Raw genomic sequence first — 16206 nt, forward strand, 5'->3', positions numbered from 1 at the left:
TATATATATTCTAAAAACTCAAATTAAGACACAATTTGCCTTTTGAGTTTCCAACAGAATATTAGTTAAATTGAAGATTTAACCTCTTGATCTTTTTTTATTTTAGTTTACCAAATTACTATACTCTGTTGCAATTTCAAATCATACATGTAAAAGGTGAAGATAAGAACAGTGATTCGTCTCATGCAGATTACATTGTACAAGCAATGCAGATTTGGATCAGATGCCAAGGAGGGGTAAGCATCCCCTGTTGACCGGTCACACCCACAGTTAGCCCTATACAAATGTCAATCGTTTAGAAATTCAAAAATTTATATTTTTGAAGCATTGTTTTTAAATGATTTGCTTGAACATATATATTGCATACACTTTACAATTGGGGTTTAGAACTTTTCACAAACCCAATTGTAGAGTATATACAATAGAATGTGTTCAAATTAGTCATTTTGAACAATACAGTATTTCAACAAATTTAATTTTTGTAGGTTTTTGAGGAAAACATTATCTGGCAAGATTTTTTTTTTATTTAAAATTATTATTTCAATATCATAGACAATTGAGGTAATACATTAGTTTATTCTCAACAAGACATTCAACGAATCCATTCAAAATACATGTACAACACATACAATAAAATCTTTAAATACATTATTAACATACACAACAATTAATATGTGAGGAATATAAAATAAAACAGTCTGGGAAAGAGAGAGAGAGAGAATACAATTCCAATTACATATGATAATTTGCTAACATGTCACACCATCGTGCTTTCAAAAATTAAAGATCATAATAACAAATACAATCTATATGGCACTAGAGACAGTGCTCCAGATACCTTTTTGTATGATTTGAGATCAGAAATTTAATGATCAAATTGATTCAAATGTTACTTGATGAGGGGCACGTGTTTGCACTTTTCAATATTATTCAAGCTTAGGAGGAAATACACATTTAAAATTAGCTTAGACATATATAAATCTTGCCCTTAAACCCCTTGCTCCGGAATCGGCATTTGTTCTAAATAGGACTAACATTTCTTGACCTGTTGATGTGAATATTCTTCCTGATCTTGAGTTGCAGCAATACCTGTTAACAAATAATATGTCTCTCAATATCCATTATACATGCAAATAAAGAATAAAACATTATTCAACAAGTATGGTATTGAAAAGTTTAAATATGAATGTATACAATGGGGTTTCATCAAATTTGGATCTACACAAACTAAAAATGCTTATACGCATTATTTTTCTTTTGTAAAATTTTTATCGCCCGCTTTAACCCATATCTACATATACCCCAAAGGTTAACATTTTTAGAAAATCGAACATTGAAATTTACACTTCCTGTGGATATTTCCACATACATTGTAGATATCACATATCATAGCATTGCTGTTTTTGAAAATATGAGTTTTTAAGACATTTCTTAGGTAACTATTTGTAGACCATACCTTGCAAATTATGGTGTCTCAGTTCCCGAAAGGACGTCAACAACATAATAATTTAAAACTAGGGCCACACCAATTAAATTTTATTTGATCGGACCTGCCCGTTTGTATTGAAACAAAATTATGCAAATAATATTAATTTAAATTTTCTGCACCCGGATTATTGTTCTTCTTTCCGTTCTATTTCCGTTCTATTTTTTCCTTTATAACATTTAATAATTCTACTGAGCAGGATAGTAGAAAAATAAAATTTTCCGCACAATATTATTATTTAATCCTTTGCCTGCTCATACTTATTTCATCAGATGTCCTACAAACAGAAAATTAATTGGTTTGGTCTAAAAATGTACCTGGTATGTTATATACACAAGAATTTTTGGATTGTAATTATATTCACCTTGGTGCCTGAGATAAATCGATTTCAATTCATCATATTTCATGTTACGGGAAAAAAATTTCATTAAGATTTTACATTTATCACATTATTATACCATGACCTACTGTATATTGCAAAACAAATTCATATTTTTGTAAGTATGACAATGTTTACATACATCTGAACTATGGGCTGAAATCAAACAAGGCAGACTTTACTTGTTCTAAGTCGTGGCTGAGTGTAAACTTAAAATTGCCTATGCATGTTCAGATCCTGTATTGTGTAGATTTTGTTGTATAGGTATATCTTCTCTTAGGTCGAGCGAAGTTAAAAACATAATTAACTAGAATCACAATTGTAATAAAGGTGTAATAAGGGCAAGATAAATATTTAAATCCTGGGATACCTAGATACAAATTGCTTGATTGATTGATTGTATAGTGTTTAACATCCTTCTAGAGAATTTTTCACTCATATAGAGACGCACCACTTGCCGGTGGAGAGCAAAAATTTTTATCCTTTAATCGACACTTAATGCCATTGAACAGAGAGGTATCTTTTTGGTGCCAGCACCTACTGAGACACAGGACCTCGGTTTATACCGTCTTATCCGAAGCACCGATCTCAAAGTCCCACGGTGGGATTCGAATCCACGACGTAAGGATCGACTCCTTACTTCACGACTCTTAAGCAGGCGCTCAAATAACTGCTCCACGCCGGCGACTATACAAATTAGAATAAAAATGGTCAATTGAAAGATTTTGTCAATATAAAAATGACTGCCTGACTGATTTGTACCAAAGTGCTTTGTAGATTTTTTTTCATTTTTCTGAAAAATAACTTAAGAACATGGCTCATATTCCTAATTTGATTTAATATACTTTCTCAGTTTGAGAGTAATATAAAATCCAAAGTTTAAAGTGAAATCACTAAAGATTTTGTTCTGATAATAAAAAAGCCAACATTTTTTCAACGAAATGGAACTTAGAACCACAAGTGGTACAGCTGAAGTTATCTTTCACGCCCTTCTTGATAGTAAATGCTAATTATTTTTATGGTACATTGTATACATGCTTCAGATTAAATTGTTTTTTTTTTACCGTTTAGCGGGTTATTTTGACGGGGTGATTATTTTGGCTTATTTTGGGGTTTAAATATTAGCCCGCTAAAATTTTAATCGCTAAAATAGTCAGTTATCTTTAAATTGTTCCTCTGCAAAGAGCTGAATCGATGTGTCCGCTAGAATGAATTACGCCAAAATTATTGGCATACCTTTGAGCATGCAAAACGTCAACTTTTACACCAGCCAAGAAAACCCACTATACGGTATATTAAAATAATATTATATACTTTTATCATTCTGTAATGTATGGGAGCAATATTTTTAAATTGATAATTTGACCGCAGCCACACCGTGGTTTTCAATATTGCCTGGCCCCTTTACTATTTACAGTAATTTTCCAGGAACATTCAGCATTAGTTGTGTAAAACCAAGGACTAAAGTAGCCAGGGGTGTTCAGGTATTTGTAGTATGACATGGCAGATATATTCGTACAACCATATCCAGTCGCTATATAGAAAAAAAAAAATAATAATAGGCCTAATATATTTCATCCTTCAACAACAGATTTCTTGAGTATTATCCCAACATATTATTTTTATTGTATTTTTTAACGATTATGGTTATGGTATTGAAAGGATAATAAACTGGAAAATCAATTAAATGAAGATTCAATCTGCCTTATTTTGTCAAAAGGAAAAAAAAATTAATCGATCATGCCATGTATACTCTCAGACATCTGAAAATATAAGCTATAATTATTTTAAATAAAGGTAAATTATAAAATCTCTCCGTAAAGCTAACAATTTTAAATAACAATTCATTTTAACAAATACGTATTTTAAAGTACTACATGTAACCGAATTTCTTTAGAGACTGACAGTCGGTTCCAGTCCACCCTTCCGGACATTTACAACGTCTACAACGTCTGGGATCTCTATACCCGCCATTCCTGCACGATGACCATGTTAATCCACCAAAACTTCTCCCTTCAAAATTATTGGCAAAACTTGGATAAACTTTATCACAAAATGAAATGTATGATACTACGACCTTGTCTGAAAATACAATTTATCATTAAATGCTGTCTGACTATTTGTTAGTCCATTATTTATACACTAAATTGCCGACGCATTTTTCCGTCATGACAGGGATCACACGGCGGATGTGACCAGTCGCAGGGGATGCTCACTCTTCCATGACACCTGGTCCCACTTCCGATGTTTTGGCGGTCTGTGTTTGCTCTGCTATTTTTTATTGCTTTATTGACATCTGATCTTGAGTTCTCTTTGTTCTCTCCTTTTGTTTTATTGTAAACAAAACTCATACTTTTGTCATATTACTCGACAATTATATTTTTCTTAAGTTTAAATTACGCTTTTATCACCAAGGTTACATATTCTGAAATCTGTTTTCGTCAATATCTGAACTTCTTCTTCCAACATATGACCAGCACCTATAAACTTTGCTTGTTTGATTATCTGATTTGTTTTCTTTTTCGTTGAAATTCTGTTTTGTTTTGTTTGTGATTTTTTTTACTATTGCCTTTCACTTACATTACTTTTAAATGAAATTCTATGGAATACAATACACCAGGGTTTATTTTAATAAGGTTATGTTTCTTTATTTTCCAACGAAATTAAGTTTTAGATAAGTGCAATTATGGGAAAATTTTAATTATTTATGCATCTTTGACCCCCCTCTCCCCCCCAAAAAATAACCCACACCAAGCGCAAAAAGATCAAGATCTAAAGGTTACTGACGTTGGTGTAATTTAAAAGAACTTAATTAGTGGATTATGTATACAAAATATGATATCACAGTTCATAAGTCATGGTAAAGGTTAAAGCTGACCAACAGATAGACAGAAAGGACAAACAAAAATATATTCATGCTCTTTGGGCATAATAATTCATTACATGTAAAAATTTCAATACAAGCCTTTATTTGATCCACATTAATTGGATCTGCTTGTACTTCAAGGTGATTTGTCAGTTCACATTGCAACTGATTATCATCATGATTCTCCTGAAAATATTTTAGACCTGTTTACAAACTCACTATAAACATTTTAATCAATATTTTGTTTCATTAAAAAATATAAAATTTTCAAGGGCAATAAAGGAACGGTTACTCTTGTTTATGGATGCGTGTTATTTTACATGCACATAAAACAATTTGTAATTGTAATTTAAAAAAAGCAGCGCTTAAGTATGTTTTCTAATGGGAATTAGATAGGTATGAGAGTAGATATTATTTTTAATATACCTCATATTTCTAAATTAATTGTGAGATATAAAATAATTAATCTTTCTATTTATCATCCTAAATTTTCTTCACATCATGATTTGACAAATTATTCATTTCTGAAAAAGTAAGCAACGCTTCATACTTCAAACTATTTTCAATTTGAATTTAATGCTATACTTTTTGCTGAAAATCAATGTCTGGATTTAAAAAAAGTGAAATTTGGAGCAGAGGGATATTGTCCCTTAAATGCCGTCGTTAAAATTTATCAATGGCACAATGCTTTTAGTACTTGACAATATCAATGAAAAGAAAATAATCACTAATCATTTCGATACAGGACTTGTATATTTTTTTTAATTAGTAAACGCACGAAATGAAAATAAATCTCAACAGTCAAAGAAAATGTTTCCATCGGATTATGGATCTTATATTTACAAACAAACCATAAAAACTATATTGGTAAGTACTAGAGGCATTGTACTGTAGTAGTGTGTTAGTGGATTTATTTCAAACACATTATAAAATAAATTCAAAATTTGTTTAAAACATTAATTAAATGTCATTCATAGTTTTCCATAAATTTATTCTTCTATTTTAATATTATATCAGAAAGGGGTTTCCATATTATTTCTGGTCAGTTTTTCAGGGATCAGTGAATTTTTATTTTGGTTGGTTAGAAGTATAAGTCATGTGATTTCTATAGATATGAGTAATTTTTCAAATAGAGTCTAGTGTGCTCATTTTGATCTAGACACAGAATTTTCTGATTGTTAACCTTGGACTTTATCTATCCATAGAAGGTCAGTTTCTTTTAATATAACATAGTCATTTATTTGATGATATAGTGAAAGCTTATGTCAGAATTATTTTAGATGAGTTTATTAGCAAACAGTATATGATATATTTATTATTGTTTAGATCCACTTGATAGATGTAGGTAGCTGTAACCTGATTGATAAAGCTGTAGCTTATATATATACAAAGAAAGTAAATCATTTACAGATTATTATTGTTTTATCGGACTGATATTAATTTCATGGTAAAGCAAGAAGCAATATTTATGGAAGAAATTATTATAGAGTAGGTTATATTATGAAGCAGAAAGAGTTATCTCTCCTTGTTGTATTTTACTGCATGTGTGATATTGTGTGTTGTATTTATTTCAGACATTTGTTATTGCTACATAAAAGATGAAAACATCAGAAATTCTTCTTGTTACTTTGTGAACCCAGTAACAAATGGCGCCCAACGTTTTTCTTCACTGCACTTTACTACGACTTCGACTGTGACTGACTCGCCATTTCGGTATTCATCCGCCAAGATTTTGCCCGCAAAGTGGCGTTATTCGTCATAGTTTTCAAGCTGAAGTGATCTTCAGCTTCGATTTTCCGGAAGTTCCACATGTAAACAGTGAATTGTGAACCAAGTGAATTTGAGGTACTGTTTTGTTAACTTACAGCTGCGTATTACAACGTAGGTGAACTGGTGGACGAAGATAGAATGATTAAACGTACTGATAAAGTTCAAGACTTTTAATTTTTTTTTTTTGGTCCGTATTTGCAGAAAAGACTTTTGATAATTCACGTTTGACATTTTTATGATTTTGTCATTGATCATATTGATTATTTGCTAGCATATACTTTGACTGTGTCACTGTGTGAATACATTGGTCTACACTATTAATAGTCTGTATACAGATTGATGAATTGATATTTTTTTATTTGTGTGTGGATAAGAAGGTAGATCATATAGCATCTGTTCATATTATTTTTGGTGCAATTGGAGCATGTTAATAGTTTATTTATTCTGAAATTATTTCTGTGTGACCTTGACTGGAAGTGACCTGAATTTACATTGTTGACAAAAGGGTCTAGTATTTTTGATTGAGAACCAACTTGTACATATTTATAGAGAGTGTTCATAATAATTTATTTTTGCACAGGTGGAATATTTCATACTTAGTCTGTTGAGTGTAATATTCAGAGAAATTAATAAGTACTAAGTTAGTTCAGTTGGTATATAATAATTTTTTAGGGCTTTGCCAACTGAGGCGTGTAATTTACATTGAGTTTACATTTTTTAAAGTAGGTATCAATTTAAAAATTTAAAACTTTAAGTTATATTTAAGTGAACTTAAATAATTTCAAAGTAAGTCAACTTTAATTATTTTTTTTTAAAAATCAGAATTAAATAAACAAGGTAGGATTTAAAAAATAAAATAACTATTATAAATTGAACTTTGAATTAAAAATATGTAGTTGAGGAAAACACCAGTTTACAAGTGATGTAAAAGCAAATAACACAGTGACTATACTCTCAGAAACAATTATCCGTATCAACGATTGAAATAATCCTAAATAACTGTACAAGATGGCAACACCGGAACAATCCCAGAATCATGTTGAAACTCTTCAGGATATGGAAGTAATACCAAAAGCTGATACCAAAGAAGAATTAATCAATTGGATTAAAGCATACTTGGAACAGGAGAAAGTGGAAATCAAGAAAGAACCTTGAATTGGTACGAATGCTGGTGCTACTCCAAAAACGACAACATACATTCATCCTCCAGCTATTAGTACATTCGCAGGAACTGATTCAACAGGAAAGAATGTCACTACATTTGATCTTTGGCTATACGAAGTGAAATGTCTAATGACTGAGAAAACACATTCTCCAGAAGTAATTGCTCAAGCAATAAGGAAGTCTTTGAAGGGCGAAGCAGGAAGGACAGTAATTAGACTTTGACCTAAAGCAAAGATTACAGAAAAATTGGACAAACTTACAAGTGTTTATGGTGACGTAGATGAGAAAGAATCAATCCTTAGTGAATTCTATGGTGCAAGGCAGAAACAGACTGAGAACATAACTGAATGGAGCTGCAGAATGGAAGATATTCTGGGAAAAGCGATAATGACAGGTAAAATTCTGGAAAGTAGTGCTGATAAAATGTTGCATGATATGCTGTGGATAGGCTTGAGATCAGATTTGAAAGACATTACACACTACGAACGAGAGAAATATCATTCATTTGATTCACTCCGAATAGCTTTAAGGAAAATTGAGAAAGAAAATCAACAAGACCATGAAGGGAAAATTTCTAAACAACTATCAAAGAAGGCCATTTTTTAAGAAAAACCAGCAGAAGATGAGATGAAAGGAATGTTAAAGGAAATAACCCATAGAATAGAAAATCTTGAAACAGCACAGAGAGGACGATCCAGATTTAGACCACCATTCAGAGGATCACGGTATCGAGCTCAGAGCTACAAAGGTAGAGGATTTAGGAATGACTTGACTCAAACAAAACAGAGTAGTAAGGAACATGTGACTTTTCCCAACATTACTTGCAAACGTTGTGGAAGAGAAGGACACATTGAGAGAGGGTGTCGTGCCAACACAGATGTCCACGGAAAGAATTTAAACTAGAAAATGTCTGCGCGATAGGGTCGACCGTAGACAAGGAACCTAAGGACCCTTTGCTTGCAAAAATGGCAAAATATTTACCACCTCGCGGGTATGTTAAGGAAGCATATAAGTAATTTCTCGGGAAATTTAGACTTTTTGAAGAAAATTTAGTTTAATAAATTACCAAAACCACTGATAAACGTAAACTGTTATTTACTATTGCATACAGAAGAAAGCATGTCTAACGCAGAGACATGCATCGCCGCCACGGCATCTTGTGACTTCTATTAATAGCAAAATACCCCTTAATAAAAAGGCTTACAGAACAACAATAACCCGGAAATTTATAATTTCTCTGAGTATGTAATATAGCTGAAAAACATCTATTTTGTCTAAAAAGTGCTGCTAGAATCCAACAATCTTGTCCGTAAAATATTTATTCCACACATTCGCACGAAACCTTACCCATTGTTTTGAATTTTATACATATGAATCGAGATTTTTCGTACAACCATGCTTTACTTGGGATTCTAGCAGCACTTTCCAAGTTTGTCAAAAGGCAAACTTTCAATCTGTACAAATCATATGTTTTGAAATATTCAGCTTATTGTTGTTCTGTTGCAATTTTTGGTCAAGAATGACAGATGATAGGCCGATCAGATACGTAATATAGCTGACTGTCTTTGAAAGAGAATATAATCGATGAATATAAATTAGCATACCTTTTTAATTAATTGAACTCCATATGAATTAAACACAATATTTCCGATATTTCCTTTTAAACTCCATTTTACATATCTTTGAAGTAGTTACTTGATGTACACATATGACGTCATTGGTGGTAGATTACAATCATTATGACTGTTACAGCATAACAAAATAACACTATTTTATTTTTGTTTATGTTTAAACGTTTCTAAGCATTTTCTAGAGTTAAATTACATCGCTAGACACCAATATTACGAAAACCTGATTTCTAAAATTGACGTCATCTTGCCCACTATGACGTCATAATGCAGCACTGATTTAGCCAAGGTAGAATATTTTGTATGCTTCCTTATTCCCCCTGCGCTGTAATATGCGGCAATCATTCAGAAACAAACATCACTTTCAACAAAATAAAAACTCGGACATTGCTAGACACAGGATCCACCGTCTCAACTATTAGCAGAAAATTTTATGATGAACATTTGAGCAACATTCCTATCCAGAAATTATAGTTATTACTAGACATTGAATGTGCAGATGGAAAATCATTACCATATGAAGGATTCATTGACGTCGAATTGGAAATGCAGAAAATCAAACATATCGGAAAATATAATGCCATTTTATTAGTTATTCCAGATAGTAATTATAACAACTGTGTACATCTACTGCTTGGAGCAAATATCTTGGATATTATTATGGAAATACTTCAACAACAAGATGTTGAAAAATATTTATAGAAAGCGAACTTAACAACAGAAGGGTACCTTACATTCAGATCTATACTCTTGAGAGAAAAAGAATTGAAGAGGAATTCAAAGTTAGCCATTGTAAGAAATGCACAAGGTAGAATTGTTATTCTGCCGAACAGTAATGTAACTTTGAAAGGATATTTAGACAAAAAAATTCCGTACCACCATACAGCAGCTATGTTACTGAGAACAGAAAGATCGGTTGTACCTGATGATTTAGACATTGTACCATCTCTTATGGAGTACAGATACATGGACAACGATTTGGTGACAGTAGAAATCAGCAACATCACAACGAGAACTGTGTCAATACCAGAGAAGGCTATTATCTGTGAAATACAACCTGTATCGATTGTACAGAACGCTATCCATGCTAATGCCATCGAACCACTGCAACAAATGGATAAAATCACCATAGATGAGACAATTTTGAGAAAGGAAGAACTTGTGCAAGGAAGAAATCTGATATACAACTATGCAGATATATTCTCAACGGGGGATACTGATGATGGATATATAAGAACAATGCAATACAGGATTGAGTTAGAAGATGAATATCCATTCAAGCAACGTTATCGAAGAATTCCACCATCAATGATAGGCGAAGTTAGACAGCATCTGAAATTATTACTACAATATAATCAGGCATCATTAAAAAATCTCATTCTCCTTGGTCTTCCAACATTGTATTAGTCAAAAAGAAAGACAACCCTCTTCGTTTTTGCATTGATTTTCGACAGTTAAACAAGAGAACAAAGAAAGATGCATATGCACTACCTCCTATTGAAGAACTTTTGGATTCCATGGCAGGCAACAAATACTTTTCAGTGATTGATATGAAATCGGGTTACCATCAAGTCGAAATATTTGAACCCCACAAAGAAAGAACAGCATTTACTGTTGGTCCACTTTGACTGTATGAATTTAATAGGAAGCCATTTGGTCTTACTGGTGCTCCAGCTACTTATCAGAGACTGATGCAGGACATTTTGGGAGAATTGCATATGAAAATCTGTTGTATATTCATAAATGACATTATCATCTTTTCGTCAACATTTGAAGAACATCTTACTAGACTGAAACAAGTATTTGGCAAGATCAGAGGGGCCAATATGAATCTATCACCCAAGAAATGCTCATTTTTTAAGGCCAAAGTAAAATATGTAGGACACATTATCTCATCAGAAGGTGTAGAAACTGTTCCAGAGAAAATTGTTAAAATTATCAACTGGGCAACTCCAATCAATCCTGAGGAAGTAAGAAAGTTCATTGGGTTTGCTGGTAATTACAGGAGATTTATTCAACATTTTAGCCAAATTTCAAAACCTCTCACAGAACTTATACCAATTTACAATAAGAAGAAACAAAAAAAACCAGTAAAGCAGAAGGAATGGATTTGGGGAAGGGAACAAGAAGCAGCTTTTGAGACTTTAAAAAAGAAACTTTCAACATCACCGATTTTGAGTTATCCAGACCATGATAAACCATTTGAAATTCACACTGATGCTAGCAGCTCAGGACTTGGAGCCATCTTACAGCAAGAGCAGAGTGGGATAAAGAGGGTAATTGCATATGCCAGCCGCAGTTTATCCAAATCTGAAACACACTATCCCGCACATAAGTTAGAATTCTTAGCGTTAAAATGGGCTTTATGCGATAAATTTTATGATTATCTCTACAGGAACACCTTTACAGTAGTTACAGATAATAACCTGTTCACTTACGTGTTAACCACCGCCAATTTAGACGCTACAGAACACAGGTGGCTTGCTGCGCTTGGAGTCTACAACTTTGAAATCATATATAGGCCAGGAAAGAGTAATGTGGATGCTGACAGTTTATCAAGATTACCAAGAGATTGTACTCACATATCAGCAGACTCTATCAAGTCTATATGCAACAGAATATCTATCCCTTATATAGAAACCGTCTCCTGTGAGCAGAATACTTTATATCCAGCTGAGATAGATCTTCAGATGAATATGAAACATGATGTCAATTGCTCAGAGATACAGAACCAGGATCCAGTTCTGAAAGCTTGGAATGAGCATGTAAGAAAAACGAAGCCAAATTAAGGACAAATGCCAAACAGTCCATTTTTCAAACTTTTTGACCAGCTAATTATAGAAAATGATACATTGTATAGAAAAACAACAGTACATGATAAAGAAAGGAAACAGCTTGTATTGCCATCACTTCATATCGTCAATGTACTAGAATCATTAAATGATGAAATGGGCCATCAGGGACGAGACAGAACTACTAACCTTATTCGTGACAGATTCTATTGGCCAGGAATGTCAACTGATATCGACAACTGATTAGCCACTGTCAAAAGTGTATCAAGAAGAAAAAGGAACCCAGTATTGCACCATTAGTGAACATTCAGACAACTCAACCTCTAGAACTTGTTTGTATTCACTTTCTTTCATTAGAAAAATTTAAGGGAGGCTATGAAAATATTTTGGTTATAAACGATCACTTCACCAGATATGCACAGGCAATACCGACAAGAAACCAAACAGCAAAAACTACTGCAAAATTTTGTTTAACTACTTTATTGTAAATTATGGAATACCACAAAGAATTCATTCGGACCAGGGGGCAAATTTTGAGAGCAACTTGATTAAAGAATTGTGTATTTTAACAGGAATTGGTTAATCCAGAACCACTCCCTATCATCCTATTGGCAATGGCATGACAGAACGATTCAATCGCACTCTATGAAATATGCTTGGAACTTTAGATGCAAACAAGAAACAGAACTGGAAGTCACATGTTGCAACTATGGTACATGCATATAACTGTACTAAACATGAGTCGACAGGCCAGTCACCTTATTTCCTCATGTTTGGTCGAGAGCCGAATTTGCCGGTGGATATAGCATTTGGTCTAACTAGAGAAGACAAGAAAGAACCACAGACCAAGTATATTCAAGAATTAAGAGAAAGACTACTGGAAGCATATAGAGTGGCGGCAGAACAGATAAAAAGAGCTCAGAAGAAACAAAAAGACAGATATGACTTAAGATCCAGAGGCACAGTAGTACAACCTGGTGATAAAGTACTTGTCAAAATTGTAGCCTTAGATGGCAAGCATAAACTGGCCAATAAATGGCAAGATGATATATATGTAGTGATAAAACAACCTAATCCAGGGATTCATGTTTATACAGTGAAGAAGCTGAATGGTCAAGGCAAGGAAAGAACATTACATAGGAATGTTTTATTTCCTATTAGGTTTATATCGGAGAATAATGTAGATTCCACAAAGATTTCAACACATACTGAAAGGAAAACAAGACCAATTCCAAAGCCAAGAACAAAACCTAAAACTATAATTCATGAAAACTCATCATCAGAAGAGGAGGATGCAGAAAAAGTAGTTGTAGTTACTGAGGATAGTCTGACTCCACCCAGTCATGACCAAGATGTTCAGTTTTCTACTGAAAATGTTGTAACGGAAGTAGAAGGAAGCACTTCAGAGACGGATATTGATGGAACAAAGGAAACAGAAAACACCGGTGTTGAAGAGAATATAGGAGATACTGTTGATGATAGTATTGAAGATACTGCTGTAGATAAAGACAGTGTTGCAGATGTTGATGAAGAGAATATTCAGGATGATGAGTTACATGGAACCCAGGCTAATGAAGAAGATATCGATTCAGAAGTTGGGGCTGAGGCTGAGGAACTTGATTCTGCAGTCACAGCTGACACTGAAGTTGAAGCTGAGGCTGAGGAAATTGATTTTGCAGTTAAAGCTGATACTGAATTTGAGGACCAGGAAGAAGTTGAAGAAGATGAAGTAGTCCCTAGGCGTTCAATCAGAAAGAAAGGAAAGCCAAAGTGCATGAATACGGGTGAAGTTGTATCGAAATCTTCTATATCAAGAGATCGAGTGTGGAAAGAAAAAGCTGACTATGTTATACAATTGGTTCAGAATGGTGTGATTAAAGAGACACCAAATTCTACAGATGCAATTTTACAAATTATTTTAAAATCATAATTTATGTTCAATGACAAATTAGGAACATTGTTTCAGAATGTAATCCAGAAAATCATAGTGATATACTTTGATTAATTAGGATAGTGACGGAAATGACGTGGAAGTCATTTGTTGAACGAGGGGGAGTATGTAGTAACGTGTTAGTGGATTTATTTTAAACACATTATAAAAACATTAATTAAATGTCAATTATATTTTTCCATTTATTTATTCTTCTATTTTAATATTGTATCAAAAAGGGGTTTCCATATTATTTCCGGTCAGTTTTTCATGGATCAGTGAATTCTTGTTTTGGTTGGTTAAAAGTATAAGTCATGTGATTTCTATTGATATGAGTAAAAGTGTATCTTTTCAAATAGAGTCTAGTTCATTTTGATCTAGACACAGAATTTTGTGATTGTTAACCTTGGACTTTATTTATCCATGGAAGGTCAGTTTCTTTTAATATTAATAACATAGTCATTTATTTGATGATATAGTGAAAGCTTATGTCAGAATTATTTTAGATGCGTTTATTAGCAAACAGTATATAATATGTTTATTATTGTTTAGATCCACTTGATAGATGTAGGTAGCTGTAACCTGATTGATGTTACATTGATGATTGACTAGTGTTTGATACCATATATTGGGTAAGATACGTAATGTATATATTTTTGTATCATGAAAAAGCGTGTCTATATATTTTGTGTTTACATGAACATTCCATTGTTATGTGAATCGTAACGTGAAGCATTTCTATTTCATTAATAGTAGTGATTTATGATTAAATTACTGCTGTATTATTTTATTCACTAAAGTTTATAATAATTATGATATACAAAGAAAGTAAATCATATACAGATTATTATTGTTTTATCGGACTAATATCAATTTCATCGTAAAGCCAAAAGTAATATTTATGGAAGAAATAATTATAGATTATATTTTATTAAAATGGAGAAAGAGTTATCTCTCTTTGTGTATTTTACTGCATGTGTGATATTATGTGTCGTATTTATTTCAGACATTTGTTATTGCTACATAAAAGACGGAAACATCAAAAATTTTTGTTACTTTGTGAACCCGGTAACAGTACCATTGATAAATTTTGTGTTTGACAGGTAATTGCAAGTACCGAAAATACACTCGAGAATGCCTCTACTTGGAATTCCCAGTTTTCGTAAAGGTTCGCCGGTTATGGAGTTTTCCTCGCACGTAAAATATTTAAATAGTTAAAAAAAAAAACAGGAAAACGTCAGATATTTGGGACTATAAACTATAAATAGTACTTTTCAGTCACCTACAAACTCTTGATGATGTCATGTCCTCTGTAACCACACAAGACCTGCTTTATACATCTTTACATGGTGTTTTTCTTCTCTGACTTCTGCTGCAACAGCAACTTTCTGTTCTTTATCAGCAGGAGAGTTCCACAAAAGGGAGATAATCGTTCATGCGTTTTCATATTTGTGGTACATTCTTAATCAAATTATTTGCTATAGAGTACCCAACTACCATTTTTTATTATTGGATTTATAACTTTAAAGCTCGTAGTTTCTATTGCATGTATGATTATGATAGAGTTTGGTTGCGTTTTCGTGTTAAGTATTTATAAAAATCATGTTGATTATACAGCATTTGGTTGAAACAAAGCAAATTAGGCCCCAATGCTTTAAAATAAACATGGGAAAAATTAAATCTCCCATATACATTGAAATTAAGAAAAACATAGTTTGATTCTATTATTAATTTTGACAGGGTTATAAATAATCAAATTTATCACTTTTCAAGCATTAAAATCACTGTTGCTATGGTAACAACGTCAAGGAAGATGTGACCCAAATAATTTATGTTTGAAAGGACATTCATAAATACTTCCATGCAACCAAATATTAAAGAAAATTTTTTTTCACATTCCACTCACTTTATATACAATACTCAATGGTTACTGACACGGCCTCTTAAAATCATGACCCTCAGGGATTGGGCAGGGCCACAATGGGGAATCAAAGTTTAATATAGAAATATATAGGAATTTTTTTTTTTAAATCTTCTTCTCAAGGAGCACTGGGCCAGAAAAGCTTAAACTTTTCTGAAAGCATCCTGGGGTAGTGTAGATTTTAAATTGTTCAAATCATGACCCTGGGGGGTAGGACACGGCCATGAATGGGAATCAAAGTTTTACATAGAAATGAATAGGAAAAATCTT

The 16206-nt window shown here is 32.7% G+C and overlaps 1 protein-coding gene across 1 annotated transcript; it reads left to right on the forward strand.

Annotated features, from left to right (window-relative positions):
• Nucleotides 1-12737: 12737 nt before the first annotated feature.
• On the forward strand, nt 12738-14015 carry LOC134273579 (uncharacterized). Its single transcript, XM_062755772.1, has one exon. The coding sequence runs from the start codon at nt 12738-12740 to the stop codon at nt 14013-14015; it is 1278 nt and encodes a 425-aa protein (XP_062611756.1).
• The last annotated feature ends 2191 nt before the right edge of the window (nt 14016-16206 follow it).

This window comes from Saccostrea cucullata, unplaced genomic scaffold (assembly GCF_032062105.1).
Source record: "Saccostrea cucullata isolate Sc308-1 unplaced genomic scaffold, CSIRO_AGI_Scuc_v1 ctg981, whole genome shotgun sequence".
Lineage (NCBI taxonomy): Eukaryota > Metazoa > Mollusca > Bivalvia > Ostreida > Ostreidae > Saccostrea > Saccostrea cuccullata.